This window comes from Pteropus medius, unplaced genomic scaffold (assembly GCF_902729225.1).
Source record: "Pteropus medius unplaced genomic scaffold, Ma_sr-lr_union100, whole genome shotgun sequence".
NCBI classification, from domain to species: Eukaryota; Metazoa; Chordata; class Mammalia; order Chiroptera; family Pteropodidae; genus Pteropus; species Pteropus medius.
In genome coordinates this window covers 6900432-6919871 of record NW_024342469.1, presented here as the reverse complement: position 1 = coordinate 6919871, position 19440 = coordinate 6900432, and the positions used below count along the sequence as shown (strand labels likewise).

Sequence of the window (19440 nt, the reverse complement as noted above, 5' to 3'; positions counted from 1 at the left end):
TTGTGTGCAGTCAGATATGAAAGCTATGGCTCATTTTTCTATAGAAGAGAAGAAAGTAATAAAATGAGCCAAGAGAATCCCTGCCAACGTCAAATTAGAAGACCCATCTCTGCATCTCCCTACCTGCTTTACTGATACAAACTTTCCTTCTGAAGACACTCACCTTGTCTTCCTTCTTTCCCATGCAAGGGGAGATGCCTCATGCCTTGCCTCCTGCTACGAATGAGTTCCTTCACCTTCATAAGGCATCCATCACTTCCTGCCGTTTCCAAAGGCTCAGTCCTTCTACACAATCCCCCCACATGGGTTCCTTCTTACTTAGTGTTTTAACAACCATCTGCATGAGACTAGCTCCCAAATTTATATGCCTACTCAGATTTTTTTTGCTGAGATCCACACCTACATACCACCCCTGACTGGAAATCTCTACCTAGATGTTTTGCATTTCAAATTCCTTCCAATTTATCTTCTCTTCTTCCATTCCCTTACCTCCAAAAATGTTATTGCCATCTACCATATTGCCCACAGTAGAAATATAAGAGCCATTCTAGACCCATGCTGCCCAATATGGTAGCAGCTAGCCACATGTGCTATTAAGTACTTTAGATAAAGCTGGTCCCAACTGACATGTGCCAAAAGTATAAAATATATTTATATCAGACTTAGTTCAGAAAAAAGAATGTATATTTTAATAAGATTTTACATTGATTTCATGTTGAAATTATAATATTTTGGATACATTGGGCTAAATAAAACAAATTATTAAAAATAATTTCCTTTTGGGAGCATTTGAGACCTTGCTCCCCAGCATATATCATCAGTTTGGCTCAAGTAAACTCTTAATAAAAATTCAAAATAATAGCAATGATTTCCTTTTGCTTTTTAATGTGCTACTAGAATATTTAAAATTACGTGTGTGGCTTGCATTATATTTCTACTGGATAGTGCTACTCTCGACTTCTCTGACTTGTGGCCACTCCCAGTTGGCCAAAATGTCACAGTGATTCTCTCAAGGCCAGGGACAGTATTAGTTAGGTGCACAGGCCGAATGTGGATCCTAGATCCACCATTTGTTGGTGTATGTGAAACTGAGCATGTATTTCAGCACTTTGAACCTCAGTTTCCTCATCTGTCGGATGAATATAAAAATCGTTCTTACTCTTCAGGTTCTTGCAAGCATTAAATGAGATGATATGTGGAAAGCACTTACTATGGAGATAAAAGCATGTGCCAAGGTCCAGTATCGAAAGAAAGGACACAGTCTCTCACCATCATATTGCAGCCCCTCATCATTTCTAGCCAAGACTACTACAATAGCTTTTCCATCTCCAGTTCACCTGCCTTTTAATCTTTCATACTGCCAGCAGATTCCATATTTTCTAATGCAAATGTTATCAAACTTTTGGTGATTCTCCATCATCTTTGGGATAAAGTCCAAAGTCCTTGGCATGTTATGCAAGGCCCTCCATGGCCTGCCCCCAACCCAAATCACCACTCCCCATCTCCTGCCGGTCCACGATAGCCATAACAAACCAGTTGGGGTCCCCAGTCCCTATCTGCATGTGCCATTCTCTCTGTCTGTAATGTACATGCCCCCTCCTTGTGCACCAGACTCCGTTTATCTGTCACCTCATTTGAGAAGCTTCCCCTGGTTCCTCCTACACCTATGCCTATCCCAGGCTGGATTAGGAACCACTCCTTTGGGCTTCTCAACCACTTGAGGTTTGGCTCTATTATCGCACTGATCTTACTTGTTCAGTTGATTTGTCTGTCTTTCCTACAAGACTGTGAACCAGTTGAGGTCTAGGATGGGATCTCCCTGCTGAACACAGTGCTCGGCACAAAGCGGGGCCCACGAAATGTTGGTCAAGCAAACGCATGAAGCATAGGAGATACTGAGAGAGATAAGGAGCGTGACAGCCCGGGGGGGCCAAGCAGCAGAAAATCCAAAGAGTAAGTAGCCCAAGGAGAGATCGCCACCGCTTGGCCATACAGACAGAGTTAGGAGAGAGAGAGAGAAAAGAATTTGGGCAAGGAGTCAGTGATGGAGGATTCACACTGCAAGACTATAAAAAAAGAGAAAATCATGAAAAGAACAGAACCACATTTGGTACTGTCGGTGGTTTAGTAACTTCCTCTACAATGGTTCCAGGAAGAGACGAGGCTCTAGGAAGGCACAAATCATATAAAGAAAGGATGAGGTATCAGCGACCGATTCGAGGATTATTTGTCATTAGGACTAGATACACGGCGATACAAGTAAATGTCAATCTGGTAACTACCTGATGGGACTAATAGTTTACTGGGGCTGGTACCTAGAAATTTTTTTTTACTGTGGTGCAAATGCCAAGTATGGAAAAATTTGACAAATTGTAGATACGAGAAAGCAGGTAGTGAAATTGAGAATAATGATGTGAAATGCCAGAATAATCACAAGAGGGATATCTGAATAAGTAAGAGGGCTTAAAGGATTCCTGCTTTATCACAAGTATGGATTACAAAAAAAAAAATCATTTTTAAAAACAGAAATTTCAATATATAAAGTCTATTTATCAAAACACAAACTATTCCAATAACACGCACACACACACAAAACAGAGAAAGTAGGAAGTAGGACATTTTGTGGCTAGAATTATATATAGATAAGAAAATACATGTTCCTCGTGCAGACCACAACCTTCAGGGGAACACGTACAGACTTCATCCCAAGACCTCAGGTTAACGCACTTCCCAGTTTCCATGCATGAGATATTGTGCGATGGCCATTCTGTGAAGTGAAGGATCAGCAGGGAGACCTGAGACGAGAGGGTGAAAAGATTAAATGATTCCTTGCCATTATTCTTAACATTTTGAAATTTCTATGAAGAACGTAAACATTTGAAATATACTAGAAAATGAATTGCTGTTTGAATTCCATTTGAACTGGGCAATCTGTGTTTTCTCTCGCCACCCTCCTCAGTGAGGTATATATACACTTTCTCATTCATGCTTCCTGAGAGCCACGACGCATCTCAATTGTTGTTAGCTATCGGTACTATGAAGCAGGCACTATTATTACTCCTGTTTTAAAGATAGGGAACTTGAGGCCTAGAGGATTAAATAACTTGCTTGGTGTTCCCCAGATAGCTAGTGAGAGAATCAGGATTTGAACTCTGGAAGCCTGACTCCAAAAGCCCACGTCCTGGCCCACCTCACTCGACATGGCGGCAGCACCAAGCAAGGGGTAGGTACATAGAGTCCGCCAGAAGAATAAAAGAGATCAAGAGCACAGGCCTGGAAGGAGCAGTTGAAATCAGACCAGGTGCCTTTGTTTAAGTTAGGAAAGTGCAACCCCATTATAGGATCACAGCTTGATGAGAAGAACACCAGATGGACTTTCACCCCCACTGCAATCTCGGCCAGGGGCCCTTGTGCGGTGAACAACCTGCACAACTGTGCACCACAGTTTGAGTTAGATGGTGAAAAGAGGACCAGTTCAGAGGCAAAGATGCAGATGGGGTGCTCAGGAAGCTATTTACTAAAGCACATGGCATGGGGTATGTGATATTCTGAGGTCGCTTTAGGCAGACAGGTTGGGGAGAGATTGCCAAAGGTCAGAAATGACGACAGGAGAGTCTCGAGTGGATCTGGGAGCTAGCGGATCTGAACGGGCAAACGACTCTCAGAAAGCATTCGTCAGAAGCTTCAGCACACAAGGGTCTTCACTCCAGGGTCTCCCTCCATCAAGCGGGTGGAGGGAGAATGGGGCGTGGCAGGTAAGGCGGCAGCAGCCTATTTAAAAGACCTAACAAAAGGAAACTCAACTGCCTGGAAAAGAGGACAATGAGCAGGGAACAGAAAACACAAAAGAGAAAGAGTAAGAGAGAAGATGAATTTTTTCCACTTTGCTTTTCCCCAAGTATGGCCCCGAAAGAAGAGTTGATGCTATTCTGCTTTATTTCTCTTCCCAGTGGATCACTAAACTGACAGACAAGGAAAGGGCCACAGGCCCAACAACGCTGGGATTCACTTCGGTGCTTCTATGATGCCCTAGAGAAGAAAATGCAGAAAGACAGGCTGAATGATAGCTACTTAATCTGGTGGATTTGGAGTTGATACTCAAAGAACGCTGAATAATAGGTTAATGACAGCCTGGAGGAAGTCTTCAGGTACGAGACTGGGTTTCAAAACAACCAGTATTAAAAAAAATAATAATAAAATAATTAGTATGCTCAGGATTACACAGCAGGTGGAGGAAGGAGTCAGGATTCAAATCCAGCTCTGTCTGACTCCAAAGCATCATGTTCCATTTATTAAGGAATAAAAACCAAAAAGGCATTAAGTTTGCTTATGAAAAAAAGAGTTGGAAGAGATAACTAGAAAGTAGGAATACAAATCGATGCCCAAAAGAATTGTGACGGACAGAAGAAACTGCCAACCGGGAGAGACAAAAACAAGAAAAAAGTCAAAAGCATTAAATGCGAGCCTCACACTGTGGTTCTCCAAAACCCCCCGCAGAAGCAGAGAGGCCCGGCTCGACCCCTCTACTTGTTGGGAAATAGTTGAGGTTTTGCTGTGGTTGTTGTTGAACTCCAAACAGTATAACACATTATTGAAAATCTCCTGTACAGATAAAGTAATTAAATAGTCCTATTCTACTCAGCCCAGCTCAGACCATATCTTGAATACTGGGTTCAATTCTAGGTAACGCGTTTTGAGAAGAACATTGAAAAATTGCGACGTGACCTGCGGAAAATGACCAGGAGAACGAGGAGTCCGAACCCTGTCGCGTCGAAGGTGGTAGAGGACGCTGGGGATATTTAAGCTTAGAAATAAAAAAGTGGGACTTGTGAGCATCGTCCTCATATATTCAATGTTTTTATTTCTTAGGGCAGAATTCGGACTGAAAAATATAATGAGACATTTTGGTTCGATATGACAGTTCATTGGGCTATTAGTCCACTCCTTCCACTCCAGCCCTCCTTGCGCTATTCTCCATCGTCTCAATAAATTAGGGAAAGACTGGACCAGTTTTCGGGGTCACTTCCGACTCTGAGAATCTAAGATGTGGGGCCCCACTTGATCAAAACTGGCAATTCAAAATAAAGAGAACTACTTTAAACATGGCACATGCAGGGGTTCCTCCATTTAAGCAAACTCAGATTAAGACCTACACTTTCCAAAAATAAGAATATTACAATGATTCATTTGATGGAAGTAATTTGCAATATCATTCCTTTTACTGGCGCGTTTTAGGACCTTAATGAGATGACTTGACATATAGACATGTAATCACCTCCAACTTTTCAGGATAGACATATCAAATGAAGCAATGTTAGCCAGGTTAGTGTCCACTCTTGCAAGCTTCGTGACCGACGCACTGAATAATGACCCGTGTTCCAATAAGAAATGGGGACTTGGGAATATAAGTAAAAGTGACAACATTAAAGTCATCGTGTTCATGAGGTCGTCTACACGACTTCTTGTGCTTTGTCCAAATAAGAATTAAATTAGCACAGGCGGTAAAGGAACGGAGAGAGGACGCTGAGCATATCGGTGACGTTTGTGAGTGGTAGACAGCCCCGGTGACAGCAAAGCAAGACCATGGAGGCTTTCACATGTATGATGAATGAGCTCCACTCTCTGAGCCCAAATCAATAAAAACAAACATGCAGTGAACAGAAGGGAAGTGAAGGCAAAGAGGACATGAAGGCACCATAAAATCCTGGTGACACATCTGAGGGGAAATCGTGATGTGAATAGAAAGTAGGAAGTAAAGAAAAAAAAAAAAACGAAAGAAGAAGAAGCCCTAGAGATCCGTAAAATGTCTGTCTGTCTGTTTCTTTCTTGCCCTCCACTCACATCCACCGCCATTAAATAATTTCTGATTCTGGGTGGGTATTTTTAATGCTTTGTTCATGTTGGGGTTTTGACTGCAGGACTCATGGTGTCTCTGTAGACAGTGGTTATTGCTCTAGGAAACAATAAGGATTAAACGAGGAAATGGCAAGCGATCTGCCAGTCTCGCAGCAGAGCGGAGCGAGAAGAAACATCTCCGGCGGGGCCGGTGGGCCCTTTCTGTTTCATTTTTGTTGTGGTTTTGGATTGATGTTTTCTTATGGTGTCATTTAAATAAGAAAAGTGTAGGAGATTTCAAAACAAAAGTATTTTGGATATACTTTTTCTAACTAGATTCATGGTAAGGGAGTAATGCTTCCAGGAGAAAGGAAAAGAACTTGACAAAAGCAAAATTATTGTGAGATCGGTTGATGGTGAGAAAGGTTAGAAAATCAGAAACAAAGAGAGAGAGAGAGGACAGGAGGGAGAGGGAGAGGTGGAGAGGGAGGGGGAAGAGAGAGAGAGAGAGAAGAGAGAGAGAGAAAGAGAGAGAACAGAAAGGAAGAGAACAGAACAGTAGCTTGTACATTTATTAGCTGAGATTGTTTCCATTTCTGCAATTGCCTTAAAGCACATGATTGCTTAGTCCCAAATCAGCCAGGTTTATTGTAGTCTTTGCCTCTTTGACCAAGGAGTAACGGGCTTGAATTTTGTAAATACGTGAGAATTGTTGCCATCATTTTTCTTGGCTGAAGGACAGCCACTCAGGAAGATTCAGTGGGCCCTACGCTAGTTAGCAATGATCCTGAACTAGAGCAGACCTTTCACTATTTCGCTGGGACCCGCAGAGGCCACGTGTGCTAAGGAAGCACGGCCTTAGAAGCCAGCAGACGTGGACACTCATCTCTGGCCTCAGTTTCCCAGCTGTGACGAGAGAACGATAATGATAATACACGTTGCGAAGGTTGAGCGTTTGTGAAGCCCTTGGCACGGGATAGACCATATCAGTAAATGGTCTTAGTCTTAGCCGGCATTTCTAGACTTTGGTGAGGCTTGGCCCAGATGCTCTCCCAGTGTGGCTGCCCCGGGCTTCCTGTTTAAAGATAGCACCACGTAAGCAAGAGACCTGAGATTTGAAACCAGGTCTGTCTGGCACCCAGGTCCCACAAACCTCACAGTTGCTGGCAACCTCACCTTGCATAGAGTGACAAGTTAGGGAGAAAAGGATAGAATTTGCTTGAGTTTGATAGGACGTACGCATTACACTAAAAGAAAAAGATATTTTTCTAATAAAAAGTTTGAGGACAAATAAGACTTTATGTGATGTACTAAAAAAAGATATGTTTTATAAGCCAGACTGGTGTTGATTAAAGAAGAGTAAGGTCGTAATTAATCAGAAGAATGAATATAATATTGTATGTCAACTATGCTTTAACAGAAAATATTTTTTTAAAAAAAATCAGAAAAAAGGAAGAGCAAATGACCTTTTGTCTGAGCATCACGCAATTTACAAGGCAAAAGAGGGCAGAGGACACGCACAGGGACAGACTCCCGATTTGTCTCCTTCCTCTTCTACTTCCTTCCCCTCACCATTCCTTTCACCCCAAAAACAAAAAACTTTAAGCAAGAAAAGAGGAGCTAATTAAAAAAGAGAAAAGCGTCCTTGAGACCAATGAAATCGCCCTAATCCACAGTGACAGACAGGGACCGTGCAGAACATCGATTTGATTAAATAAGGATATTAAGGATTTAGAGGGACTCTCCAATTCTGTAAAGTTTGTCTATAAGTCTTCAAAATATATTTATTTGGCTTTGAAACCTAGAAACCAAGTGCCTTCTAGCTGGGGAGATGGTTCCCATTTGGAAAATAGGAAGAAATCTCAAGGCGAGGCCAAAGGGCAGAAGGATCCTGCATCTGACTTGGGAGGTCCAGACATGCGTAGGAACTGTTGGTTGAAAATCTTCTAAGCAGAGGTCCCTGATGGCCATTCCCAAGTACGTGGCAACCTGCAGGCTGGGTCGTAGTTGCTGTGATTTGACTCCTGCTTCACCTTCTGTACCTGGCCATAGTACCAAGTCTCCAGAGAAACCAGAAGGAAGATCTTACTGGAATAGGACTTGAGGGTCTCTATTTTAAAGGCTCCAGAGGATGAGGTAAAAGTAAGTCAAGAGCAGGCACAATAAAGAAAGGTATAAGGCTTGTTAGACATTCAGGAAGAACGTTAGTATTTCCAACACGGCCAGCTGATCGAAAGGTCTCCTGTAAGCAAGGATTCTGCTGGTTTAGAATAGAGCAAAAATGTTGTCATTTGAGAGCCCCAAATGAGGAAAGGCCAGCCTTGATCTCTTGGCCGTGCTCAGCCTTTTTCTTTTCTCCTTTTTCACTTTCTTTTCCAGAATAGATTGGTTTGGGTCTCTGGAAGATGACTATTAAAGCAGCAGCTGTGCCTGTCTGTTCTACGTTTACAAATTTTCAAGGTCACTGATTTGTGTTGAAACTCCTACTCTATGTTTTCCTTTTACAGGAATCCTACAGGTGTGGTTAGAGCTGTCATGCCTGAGTTCATCACCTGTTACTGGGCGCTGGACGTAGGAAGAGGACACTGAGATAAACTAAGGCAGAAAGGCTCCAGCCACAGCCATAAGGTTCAGACAAAAGAAAAACGCAAAGTAGGGGTCTCAACACAAATCATTAACCTAGAATCAAAAGCGGAAGTGGGGGACTAGTCACTTTGAGATTAACAAGGAACATCTTTTCAGAAAACACAGAGGGAAGTTAAGCATCAGGAAATGTGTCAGAGCAGATGACTTTCAATTCTTTTCGATCTAAGCAATTCTGCATCTAATGGGTTTTAGACGATTGCAAATATTAAAGTTTAAATGCCTTAACACAGACAAGAGACAATGAGGGCAGTTGCCAAACCTGTCTAGGTTGTAGGGACTCAAGATGCAAAGAAAAGTTTCAAGATGGAATTGACTGTTCGGGGTGCACCATTGCCCTCTGTTGGACTAAATAAATCAGACTATTAGCGTGAATGTGTGCTTCATTATCTCTGGCTGAGTTTGCTGAGAAGTCAGGGCACCTTTGAGTGAGTGGGAAATTAATTGATCTTTGTAGATGGGTCCTTCTATCTGCTGCCCCTTTGCTGAGTGAATCAATGACAGTTATAACTCTGATGGCAGGTCATTTATCATGTTTTAATCCATTCAGCAAATAATTACTAAATGCCTGCTAAGCACTGGCGAGGTATTGAAGGGAATCTAAGAATAAATAACAAGAGCTATGAGTACCATCTATTGAATATCTACTGTGTGTCAGGATCTTGACACACATTAACACACAGCAGCCCCGTGAAGTAAGTGTGGTCACTCATGTCCTATAGATGAAGAAACCGGGCACTTGGGAAGCAAACTGCACATCTTAAGAGTTAAATCCAAGGCCATCTACTCCTAAGCCTTCGCTCCTTCTCCTCAAGAAGTTTACGAACTGTTAGGGGAGACAGAATACAGCTATGAATGTCTATGCCGGGGATTGGTGAACTACAGCCAGTAGGGCACATTTGACCCATCACATGTTCTTGACCATGAGCTGAGATGGTTTGTACATTTTAAAATGGTTTGGGGGTGGGGGGGAATCAGAAGAAGAATATTTTGTGGCATGTAAAAAATATATGAAATTCGAATTTCGGCATCCGTAAATCCTGTTTTATTGGAACCCAGCTACGCCCATTCCTTTCTCCTCTCCAGCACAGGTGAGTAGTAGTGATAGAGACTGTATGACCACAAAGCCAAAAATATTTACTTTCAGGCCCTTACAGAAAACGTTTGACAACTCCTAGTTTATACACCAAGGTAGAATGTTATATATCAATAGAAAAGGTTTTTTAAAAGGGTTTTGAGAATTAAGAAGAGGGAAAAGTAGTACTTATTTAACCCAGGTGCTACAGGGGTTATACAGGTGTGCTCTGTTTTAAGACTCAGTGCAGGAAAATCCAGGCTTCAAAAGAGACAAATTAAAAAATAATGATTTGCATAACAAATTTTCCTTTTCATTTTGTAAAAGGATTCACCATGAGGCTCCTTTATGGAATGGAGCTTCCATGTGCATGCTAATCTGATTCCATTTACAAATACTCTATTCATAATAACTTTTCAAGAACATGGCTATTGTGCACAGCGAGGCTTAGCTGTAATCATTTTCTTCTAGCAGTGTAAGGCTTCCTACTTCTGAAAAGTGATGGAGCTGACCCTGTCAGTTCCAGAAGGAGTAAACCCTCTACCTCTCCATCCTCTCCACGAGGGGCTTTGCCCGACAAATAGAAAGGCAGTGGGTTCCAAGTGTCCGCGTTAGGGAAAGTTTGATGGCTGGTATAGCTTTACATTTTTAGCCAAGCTCTCCTTGCTAGCTGCAGCCAAAATCCTAAAATGTAAACTCCTCACCATTCTACCACTTCATTTCACATGCAAGATAAATTCATAAAAATTATGCTTGTTGCTAATGTCCTGATAAATACACTTCCAGCAATCCAGTTGACCCTTGAACTATGTGGGTTTAAACCAGGAGGGTCCACAGATTTTTCTCAATAAATACCTGCACTGTTTTTGATCTGAGGTCGGGGACCCACAGATGCAGAGGGCTTATTGTATGCATTGATCTACACCATTTTATATAGAGGACTTGAGCATCTTCAGATTTTGGTGTCTGCTAGGGGTCCTGGAGCAAATCTCCCATGGATACTGAGGGACAGTTAAGTTTTAGGGGAGTCAAAAGTTATACGTGGATTTTCACTGTGTGTGGGACCGGCACCCCTAAACCCCCATGTTGTTCGAGTCAACCGTACTTATCAAGAACAGTGTTTTTCTTTCTTTTCATTCCCTAAGGCATTATCTTAACTGAATTACAACATAACCTTGGGCAGGTCATATAATCTTCAAACTAGAGCTCTCCCCAGAAAAAAGAGGAAGTGGTGTCACTGATTCAATTTAGGACCCAGCTCCCTCTTTCGATGGGTCCTGAGCCTGAATCTTCAAACAGCTTTGTGGTGTTATGCAATTGCTCTTTTTACGAGATGTATAAAACAGAAAGCTTAGCTATTCATAGCCAACTTAGGAGGAGCTGAAATCTTTCAAGACGTTTCTTGCCTGGTACCATTTTGATGGTGACTACGTGTTTCAGAACACATCCACTTAATCTGGCTTTCAAATAAAGGATGTTTTAAAGGCTTGTCTCGTACCTTTTGTTTTCATCCTCTGTGGTGACTATATTTTAGAAGTAAATAAGCATTCCTGGTAGGTAGCCTGAATATTTTTCAGGTTTTTCGGTGGTAAAAGAAGCTTACATGGAAATGCAAAGGCAGAGAAAACCGTGCCTGGGGAAGTCCTGGGTGGTGTTGCCCGGTGGAGAAGCAGATCTGTGTTGCAGGGCTGCTGATGGATCTTATGTGCAATTCATAATGGGGGAGGTGAGACGGATGCAGAGAGCTGGTGAGAAGCAGAGGTGGCAGTAGGGGCTGGAGCCCTGCACCATTCCGAGGTGGGATTCCTGGACAAATGGCATTGTTGGCGGGGCTGGATTGGGTACGGGGAAGGTGCTGGAGGTGGATACTGTCACTTCTCACCCACACTCTACCGAAGGTAGCATTTCAGCCATTTCTAAAGCTGATTACTGGCAGGAAAAGCACATATAATTCGTCTGGGAGATTCTCTGAAGAGGCGGCTCTGCCTACATCCCCTCCCCTGAGGTCAAAGCACTGTTACTGCAAACAGCATCAAGAAAGCTCCACTGCATTCTTGAATTCTTGAGGCGGCTGCTCGCTCTCCCTCTCCCTCTCTCTCTCTCCCTTCTCTTCTATCTCGACATTGTTGCTACTGTGGTTTTATCTCCATCATATATACTTTTTTGTTTCCCAGATGCAGTAGCAGTCGGTACAGATTATAAAACAAATGGATAAACTACGTTAGTTCAGTTTTCTTTTTCCCCGGTGGTAATTCAAAACTTTTTAAAATGAAAACTCATGGATATACAGGAATGGGATATTTCCGGGCATTTCTATGATCAAACAGAAGTCTGACCCCTTGGAGTGGCACATTTACCATTCTCTGCTATCAGGGATGCAGAAAATGGTCAGTTCAAGGGAAGAATTTGCAAAGCCTGTGATTTGAACAAAACCAGAGCATATCCCACTCTACCCTAAATGTCTCCCTCCGACCGAACAGATCTGAACAGATTTCATTTCGCAAATGGAAATAGGATGCAAACTAATTTTTTCAAAGTGATTTCATGAGGAGTCGGCTTATTTAATTGGTATTTTTTTTTTTTTTGAGCCAGGATTAATATTATAAGCTGGGGAGCTCTGCGATGTGCCTATGTCATTGGTTTTGCTGCACCATCTGCCTCCTGCGGGGAGGCAGAGAAAAGTGCCACTACTCAGAAACAATTTTACTTCTGCCTCGACCTTCTCACTGAAGTGACTTAGAGCCTACCTGGACCAAGCTCCCAGGCCCGATCTGAGTTACATGTAATGTAGGAAAGACCTTCCCAAGCTCAAGGTCATATTGAGAGTATGCCTTGGTTTTTTTTTCCCTTTCTCTAATTTATGTGACTTTCTAATACGTTTAGCATTTGCCTCCCCTTGTCTCCATCATGCTTATTAAGGTAAATTTGCATAGAAATGGGATCTTGGTTTTTAAGACCGTTCACCTGACACTTGATCTCCTGAGGCGACCAGTGTCTACTTTTGATACCAGGACGGTGACCCACAGAAACCACATCTTAATGTGTTGCAAACTAGAGGCAAGGTCTTAATTAGGGAAAGCTTTGCATGTTAAAGTAATGGAGTGAATCAAATCAGCAAAGACATTTAACATTCACTAAGGAGGGCAGAATACGCCTTCCTGTTGAGTGGGTCATCCTAAGTCACATAAATTTTAATTTGCCTTAGATAGACAGATCTTGAAAAAAGTGTACAAAAAGTATATATATATATATATATATTTGTTTGTTTGTTTTGTTTGGAAATAAGCTTTAGCTGGCGATAAAGCTCGGACAGTAAGCAAAGACATTTTACTTTGGCTCCTGAAATATTTTTTGCTTAATATCTATCCTTGGGGTTGGTAATATTCATTTCTACAAATTGCCTTTGGAAGATGAAGCAAATGTTGAAAGTCAAAGAAACAAGCCATTTGCTGTCACCACTGTTGCAATCAGCTTTAGTCCCCTGATTTCTGCCTGATGCATTCTCCCACTGGCAGCCACCTTCCTTCCTTACCCAAATCTTGTCACCTGGGCAGAAATTCCCACTGAGAGGACAGTTATAGTGCCACTTTAAAGTCGGTTAGGTTTGGGGGTTTCAGACTTAGGCAAATTTTACAAAAAGTAAATGCAAAACAGCTTTCAAGACTATGTCCTGACGGTAGGCCGTCTTAGCAGAGGATCAAAGGTTTTGAGGATCATGAAGAATAAACATCAAATTTCAATGAGAAAAGTTTACAAATGGGAGAAATCAGAAGAGAAATCCGGGACGCTTTTGGCCAGGCTACCTTCGCTGAGGATAAATTCATTTCACCAAATTATTTTAAGATAGTGATACTACTTAGTTTTATTTGGTATAACATCTAGCATCTATTATTGAATTTAATCCCACATCCTTATTAGTTGAATATTACGACCCCCCATTTTACAGATGAGGAAACTGAGACTCTGAGAGTTTTAGTTACTTGCACAAGATCATACAGCTATTCACCAACAAAACCAGGGCTCTATTTCTATTACATCTGCACTGTCTCCTTAAACAACAAAACAAAACTATATTTTATTTGAAGGCTGACATTCATTTTTACACAGGTCTGATCTATTACTAGGAAAGGTCGATATTTTAACTCGATGCAGACATATTAAAATGAAAAGTTTTCAGAATGTACTTGGCTTACACTATAATATTAAAACAAGGAATCCGACTAATTGAATATCCCGACTCAAAAAACCAGGACGCTTTCTACTCTCAAACCATGCAGAAGGACGGAAGTTCCCCACTGGCCAACGATGTCTAATTCTCTTAAATGATTCAGATGTAAAAGTCACAATGGCATCTGTCTAATTAACGCTGCCTGGTTAAATATAGCTGCCAAGGGACAGCCTCGGATGGTGTTTACAGAACAGTCTTTCCAGCCCCTCAGGCCTCAAGTTAGAGATGATAGCAAGTCTTCCATCCTCACCAACCTGAAACGGAGAAGCCCCAGAAATGGTGACAGGCTAGGACAGGCAAAGGGAGATGAAAGGAGAGAGTAAGGTATCGCCGGCTTTCATTTCCGACTCGTGGCATCTGGGGATCCAGGAACGATGCCAGGAAGCGGATCCTAAAGGCTCCAGCAGCTCTTTTCGAAAACAAAAGCGCTCACTGTGCGCCTGCGCGCCTCCCTCTGCAGCTTGGAGACATCCGACCCCTCGCCTACCAACCGCTAGGACTGCTACTCTGCACCATCTGCTCTGCGGCTCTTCTGGCAGAAAGACACAATGACCACGTTATTTCTCTTCCAGCTTCGCGCTCCAACATGGAAGCCATCGCCAAGTTTGATTTCACCGCCTCGGGTGAGGACGAACTGAGTTTTCACACTGGAGACGTTCTGAAGGTAGGTGACGTGGGGCCTAGGAGCGCCACGGGGAGCTTGGGTCACTCCGATGGGGCCGCTGAGCTAATCTAACAATCCGTGCCTTTGTTTCTTAAGAACTAAATACAGTTCTTTTTTTAAAAAAAAATAAAAATAAGAAAAAGAAGGTCACCTCTGTCAAAAGGGTTCCTTATGAGCACCTGTATGCCAGCTACCAGGCCAGGTGATGGGAATTCAGCCGGCGTAAGCCACCATCTTTGTTCTGAGATGCTCAGCATCTCTGAAGGAGGAAACAAATCCATCCAAAAGGTGGTTACAGACCTCTTTATCTTAGAGCTCAGGGGAGCACAGGTGAGGGAACAAGCCTCCCTACCTTGAAAGACGGGTTTGTAGGACTGCGTGGCAGCATCGGTTGTCAGGGATGCAATGAAGGTGAGTCGGGCTTTTAGCTAAAGGTCAGAAATGAGCAAGCCCGTGTGGGATTCTGGGAGCACTGTGAGAGCCAGCTTGGCGGAACCTGCAGGAGGTTGGAGAGAGCCTGGGAAAGGCAGCTGAAGGAGACATGGCTCAAACAGGCCGTGCACGCCCCCCACTCGGAGGCTTCTTAAAACTTGTCTTCCACCTGCACTTGAGTTGTAGTGGCTACTTAACTGAGCTGAAGAAGCCTTGGCCCTCTCCCAAATTTCATGCCCTGCACTTTCAGACTCCACCTCTGAATCCTTATTTTGTGCAAAAGAGTATAAGCCCTTCCAGAGGCCACTGGGGAGTCTGTGATGCTAATGTCCCCCCCACCTGGCCTCAGAGCACCCTCGGATATCCTGGTCCCTGACCCTCACAGCCCACGTGGGCCTTCTCAGACTGCCCAGCAGCATGAGGCCACCATTGTCTCACTACTAAGAAAGAACCCTGTCAGGAAGTGAGGGCGTGACTCAGAAGGTGTCCGTGGAGCACAAAGCAGGTAGCATGACTGGGCTTAGAGCTCGAGCGCTCCCAGCGTTTATCCTTCTAACCGCTCTCACCTTGCAAGATCTAGTAGTGTGATTGCAAAAAGCGTGTCTTCGATGTTGGAGTTTCTCAAGGTCAAAATGTCCTTTTGGGCTGCTGACCCAGGAAAGGTGACCTTCATTTCTCTGGGATCTTACCAAGGTAACAGAGGGATCTGCCACACAGCCAGCAGTCCCTTTCATCTCTAGGGAGTATTGTGACCACGTGACTCTAGAGTGTCCTTGCACCAAAGAGGCCCAGGGGGGGCGGGGCAACTTTCATTCCTCATCTCTCTTTGCAAACAGAACCTAGTATCTTGCTTAAGTTTTCTCTATTCCCCAGAAAAGTCAAAGCAAAAACAAAAACAGAAACAAAAACAAAAAAACCCTTTCTCAACTCTGCTTCGCGATCCAGCTCCCAATTTCTTTCCTCCCTTTTGCTGCCAACACTGGAACAGATTCTCTACGCTGGGCACCTCCACTGCCTTGCTTCTCACGTGTTCTGCGGGAACGCTCTGGCATCCAGCTTTTACCCCCAACGCTTCTCTACAGTCCACCAGTGAGCCCCTTAACGTGGACTCTGTGGACCCTGCTAAAATGCCTGTAGAATGTGACGCTGTTCAGGGAGCGCTGCTAACTGTGACACTGTCCCTCCCCTGGGTCTGACTGGACTTCTGTCTGACTCCTGAACACCGTCCTCTGCTCCGAACATTTTCCTTTCATGGTATCTCTCGAGCATCCCCTCTGTCACTAGACAGGAGCCCGACGCACTAAAAAGGAGTATGGATTTTGGAACCAGATAAAAATGAGTTTGAATCCCAGCTTACCAGTTGTGTGGGCTTGGCCAGTCACTTGCCCCCTCTGACATTCAGTGTCTTTATCTGTACGAGGAGGCCATATCTATCAGGCAGGGTTCTGGAACAGATTAGAGGCAATGGCCCCATCCCAAAGCAGAAGCCCAATAAATGGCCACCCTATTACCAGTATTACTCATCCCTGCTGCCTCTGACTGTTCAGACTATTGCCAGAGCCCCTTGACTGACCTCATCACCTCCTGTCTCTTCCTCCTTCAATCATTCTACATACCAGTCCCAGAGGGATCTTTCCAGAAGACAAATCAGATCATATCACTTCCTGACTCGAGAGCATTCAGTGGGTCCCCATTGCCAATTGATTGAAATCTAAGCCGTCTGTCTCCAACCCGGTACCCAGCCTCATCATGCTCACGTGCCTGAACACACGCGCGCGCGCTCACACACACACGCACACGCACACGCGCGCGCGCGCACACACACACACACACACATCTTTATGTGCTCATGCCCCCAGGTCACACACACTGCAATACACCATCCTCCCTCAGGCTTTCTCCCATATTCCGAATGCCCTTCCCTGCACACTCATATCTGACTACCTCTCTCGGAATCCTCACTCATCCTCCCGCTCCGTACTGCTCAGGAGAAGGAACCACTCCCTCTTCAGCTCTACCACAGCGCTCCACACACCCTTCATTTGAGGTGCTTATGAATCCGCCTCATGCGACAGCTACTGACCGGCCGGCCGAGGCTCTGTGCTCTCATGTGCCCTGTATATCCCTCGTTGCTGCCCTTGCCCTGTGGGATCCTGATTGTCATTTTCGTGTTGGCCACTCGCCAAAGCTCTGTAAGGGTGGGGACCGGCTCTGCCTCTGTGTCTAGAACAGCAGAAAGGCGACACTCCCTAATATGTGGTGAGCGAATGCATATTCGATTCCTCCGCTGGTCTGTGAGCTCCCCAGAGCAGAGCTACACTGGAGTCTTCTTTGCATCGAACACGAGCCACAGCCCCAAACAGGTGCTCTGTATGTATTTCTTGAATTGTCAAATTGAGTTTCTGCATGCTCGCTTAGAATTCCAACAGCAGGCCGAACCCCTCCTTTTTTTCAAATTGTGCCCGCTGCAGCTGTAGCAGGACAGAGAAAAGCGGAAGGGCTTCCTGGCCAAGCCTCACAGAATGTCTGCGTCATGTGCTTAGTGGCTCTGCCCGTGGATCTCTACGTGTGACTACAACTGCAACATCTGTCCCCCCCACCCCGCCCACAGCTGGGTAACACACCCCGGGAGCCTCATAATCGTTTTCAAAGCCAGCTCTTGAGTGAGCCAGCAACTCACACCGGGATGCTCTTTTGTGTTTGGCCTTTAGTGCTAAAAGACTAAATAGACTTCTTCACTAAAAGGTATAAAAAAATGTCTGCCCAGCTCACCACCAACCCGCCCCACCCCCAGACCGTGAGGGGTGAAGACCCCAGCGTGAAGACCCCAGCTTATTCACCTCTGTTTTCCCAGCACCTAAGTACAAAGAGCAGGTGCTCGTGAGATGCCAATCACAGAATGGGGAACAAGATGGCGGATGGGGAAGTCCTGCCAAGTGACTTGATTGCTTCTTCTGTGAGAGAAACGTTTGAATAGTCAGGAGTCAGGTGTTCCATGGTCGTGTCACCAACCTCCGGACCTGCAGCTGCACACAGCACCAGTCGAATCTGTCAGTCGTTTGAAAATGTCTCTTGACCCAGTCCAGTTTCTACTTGCCTCTGCAATGCATCTAACTCGACCTCATTTCTTTCTACTAAAACAACCACCTAAAAGCACTAAGGGTTCATCCTACGTCATTCTTCAATGCTTCAGATTTCTGCTGTGCCTCTGAGAGCTAGAATTCCATCCAATTTTAAAGTTCTTCCAACTGTAGGTTTTGTCCTCTTCCTACATCTAACTTAAGTCTCAGCCCAGAAATGTATTCTCGTAGGCAGCATTATAAGAATTAAGGTACAGTAAAGTTAAGTGTCAGACCTCGTGTGCTTGGGCTGAACTCCTTGCTCAGGTTAACGTGATGGGTACAAGAGATAGAAGAACCGAGGAGATGGAGAGATGAAAAGCACAGGAAGTCTGGGGCCCTGCGCCAACGACGGCAGGAGGAAGCCTCCTCCCCCCAAATACTCTCCTTTGCAGAAAAATGGATTTTTTAAAACCATGTCTTCTATCCACCAAAAATAGCCTGTAAATTCACCTCTCTGGGAACACAGTCTCAGGCAGACCGAGCAAGCTCCGGGTGGTGAGGAGAAATGGCCGGCATTCTGAGATAATCTTTCAGTTGCTGGAGGAGGTAGATGGGTTTGAATCACGATTACTAAAATTACAGCTGGTTTCAGGTCAGAGAATTAAGGGCAGAGTGTGGTTCTTACTGCGAGGAGCCAATTTCCAAATGGCCTCTGTTACCCCATCCTTGCTTACACCTCCTTTTTGACATTTGCCACTCGGGCCAAACTCCGAATTCCCATGTACCGGAGAAAGGAATTCCGAGGCCATGAATCTGGGGGAGATGGCACGGAGCGAAACGTCCGTGTTCTTTCTGTGACTACCAGGCACTAGTGCCGAGTTTCTAGTTCTTCTGACCTAGATTTTCTGCTCTCCCCTTCCACCCCCCTCAGCATACACGTACCCACACGTCCTTAGTGATACCAACAGTCACATTTGATGTTAGAAACTATAAAGTCTTCTTTTCTCGGCAATCCTAGAGCTCAAATATGGGACACACTTTTATTTCTTCAGAACAGATGATGAAATTGAAAACATACACATAGAACACCTTAAAGAACTTATAAAACCCCTCCGTGTCCTTCAGAGCTGGCGCCCTCCCTCATAAGAATATCACATTTTACAGAATTATATTTTTGAAAAACAGCAGACACTTTCTGAAGGACTTCCAGGTCCAGGGACTCATTTGATCCTCACATCAGCTCTGTGAGGCATTAGCCCATTGTTTTGGTCCCCATTTTTCAGATGGTTCATGGACTTGTCAAAGGTCATATAGCTAGTGACAGGGCCAAGCCAGAAACCGGGTCTTCGCCTTCCAAATTCAACATGCTGTCCTCTTCCTTCTACCTTAGGAGGGATATTAAAAATAGGTCATCGATGCTTCTTGATTACTTAGCTCTGTTTCATTCTGTCTCCATCTCTGGAAGAGGGAAACTCAGGAGACCCATGGCTTTTATTCCATC

The 19440-nt window shown here is 44.2% G+C and overlaps 1 protein-coding gene across 1 annotated transcript in view; it reads left to right on the top strand.

Annotated features, from left to right (window-relative positions):
- GRAP2 (GRB2 related adaptor protein 2) overlaps positions 1-19440 on the top strand; it is a 59077-nt gene that overhangs the window by 25347 nt on the left and 14290 nt on the right. Inside the window, exon 2 of the mRNA XM_039863405.1 lies at positions 14354-14445. Coding sequence (XP_039719339.1) covers positions 14368-14445 — 78 coding nt within the window. The 5' untranslated portion in view covers positions 14354-14367. The remainder of the gene's footprint in view (positions 1-14353; positions 14446-19440) is intronic.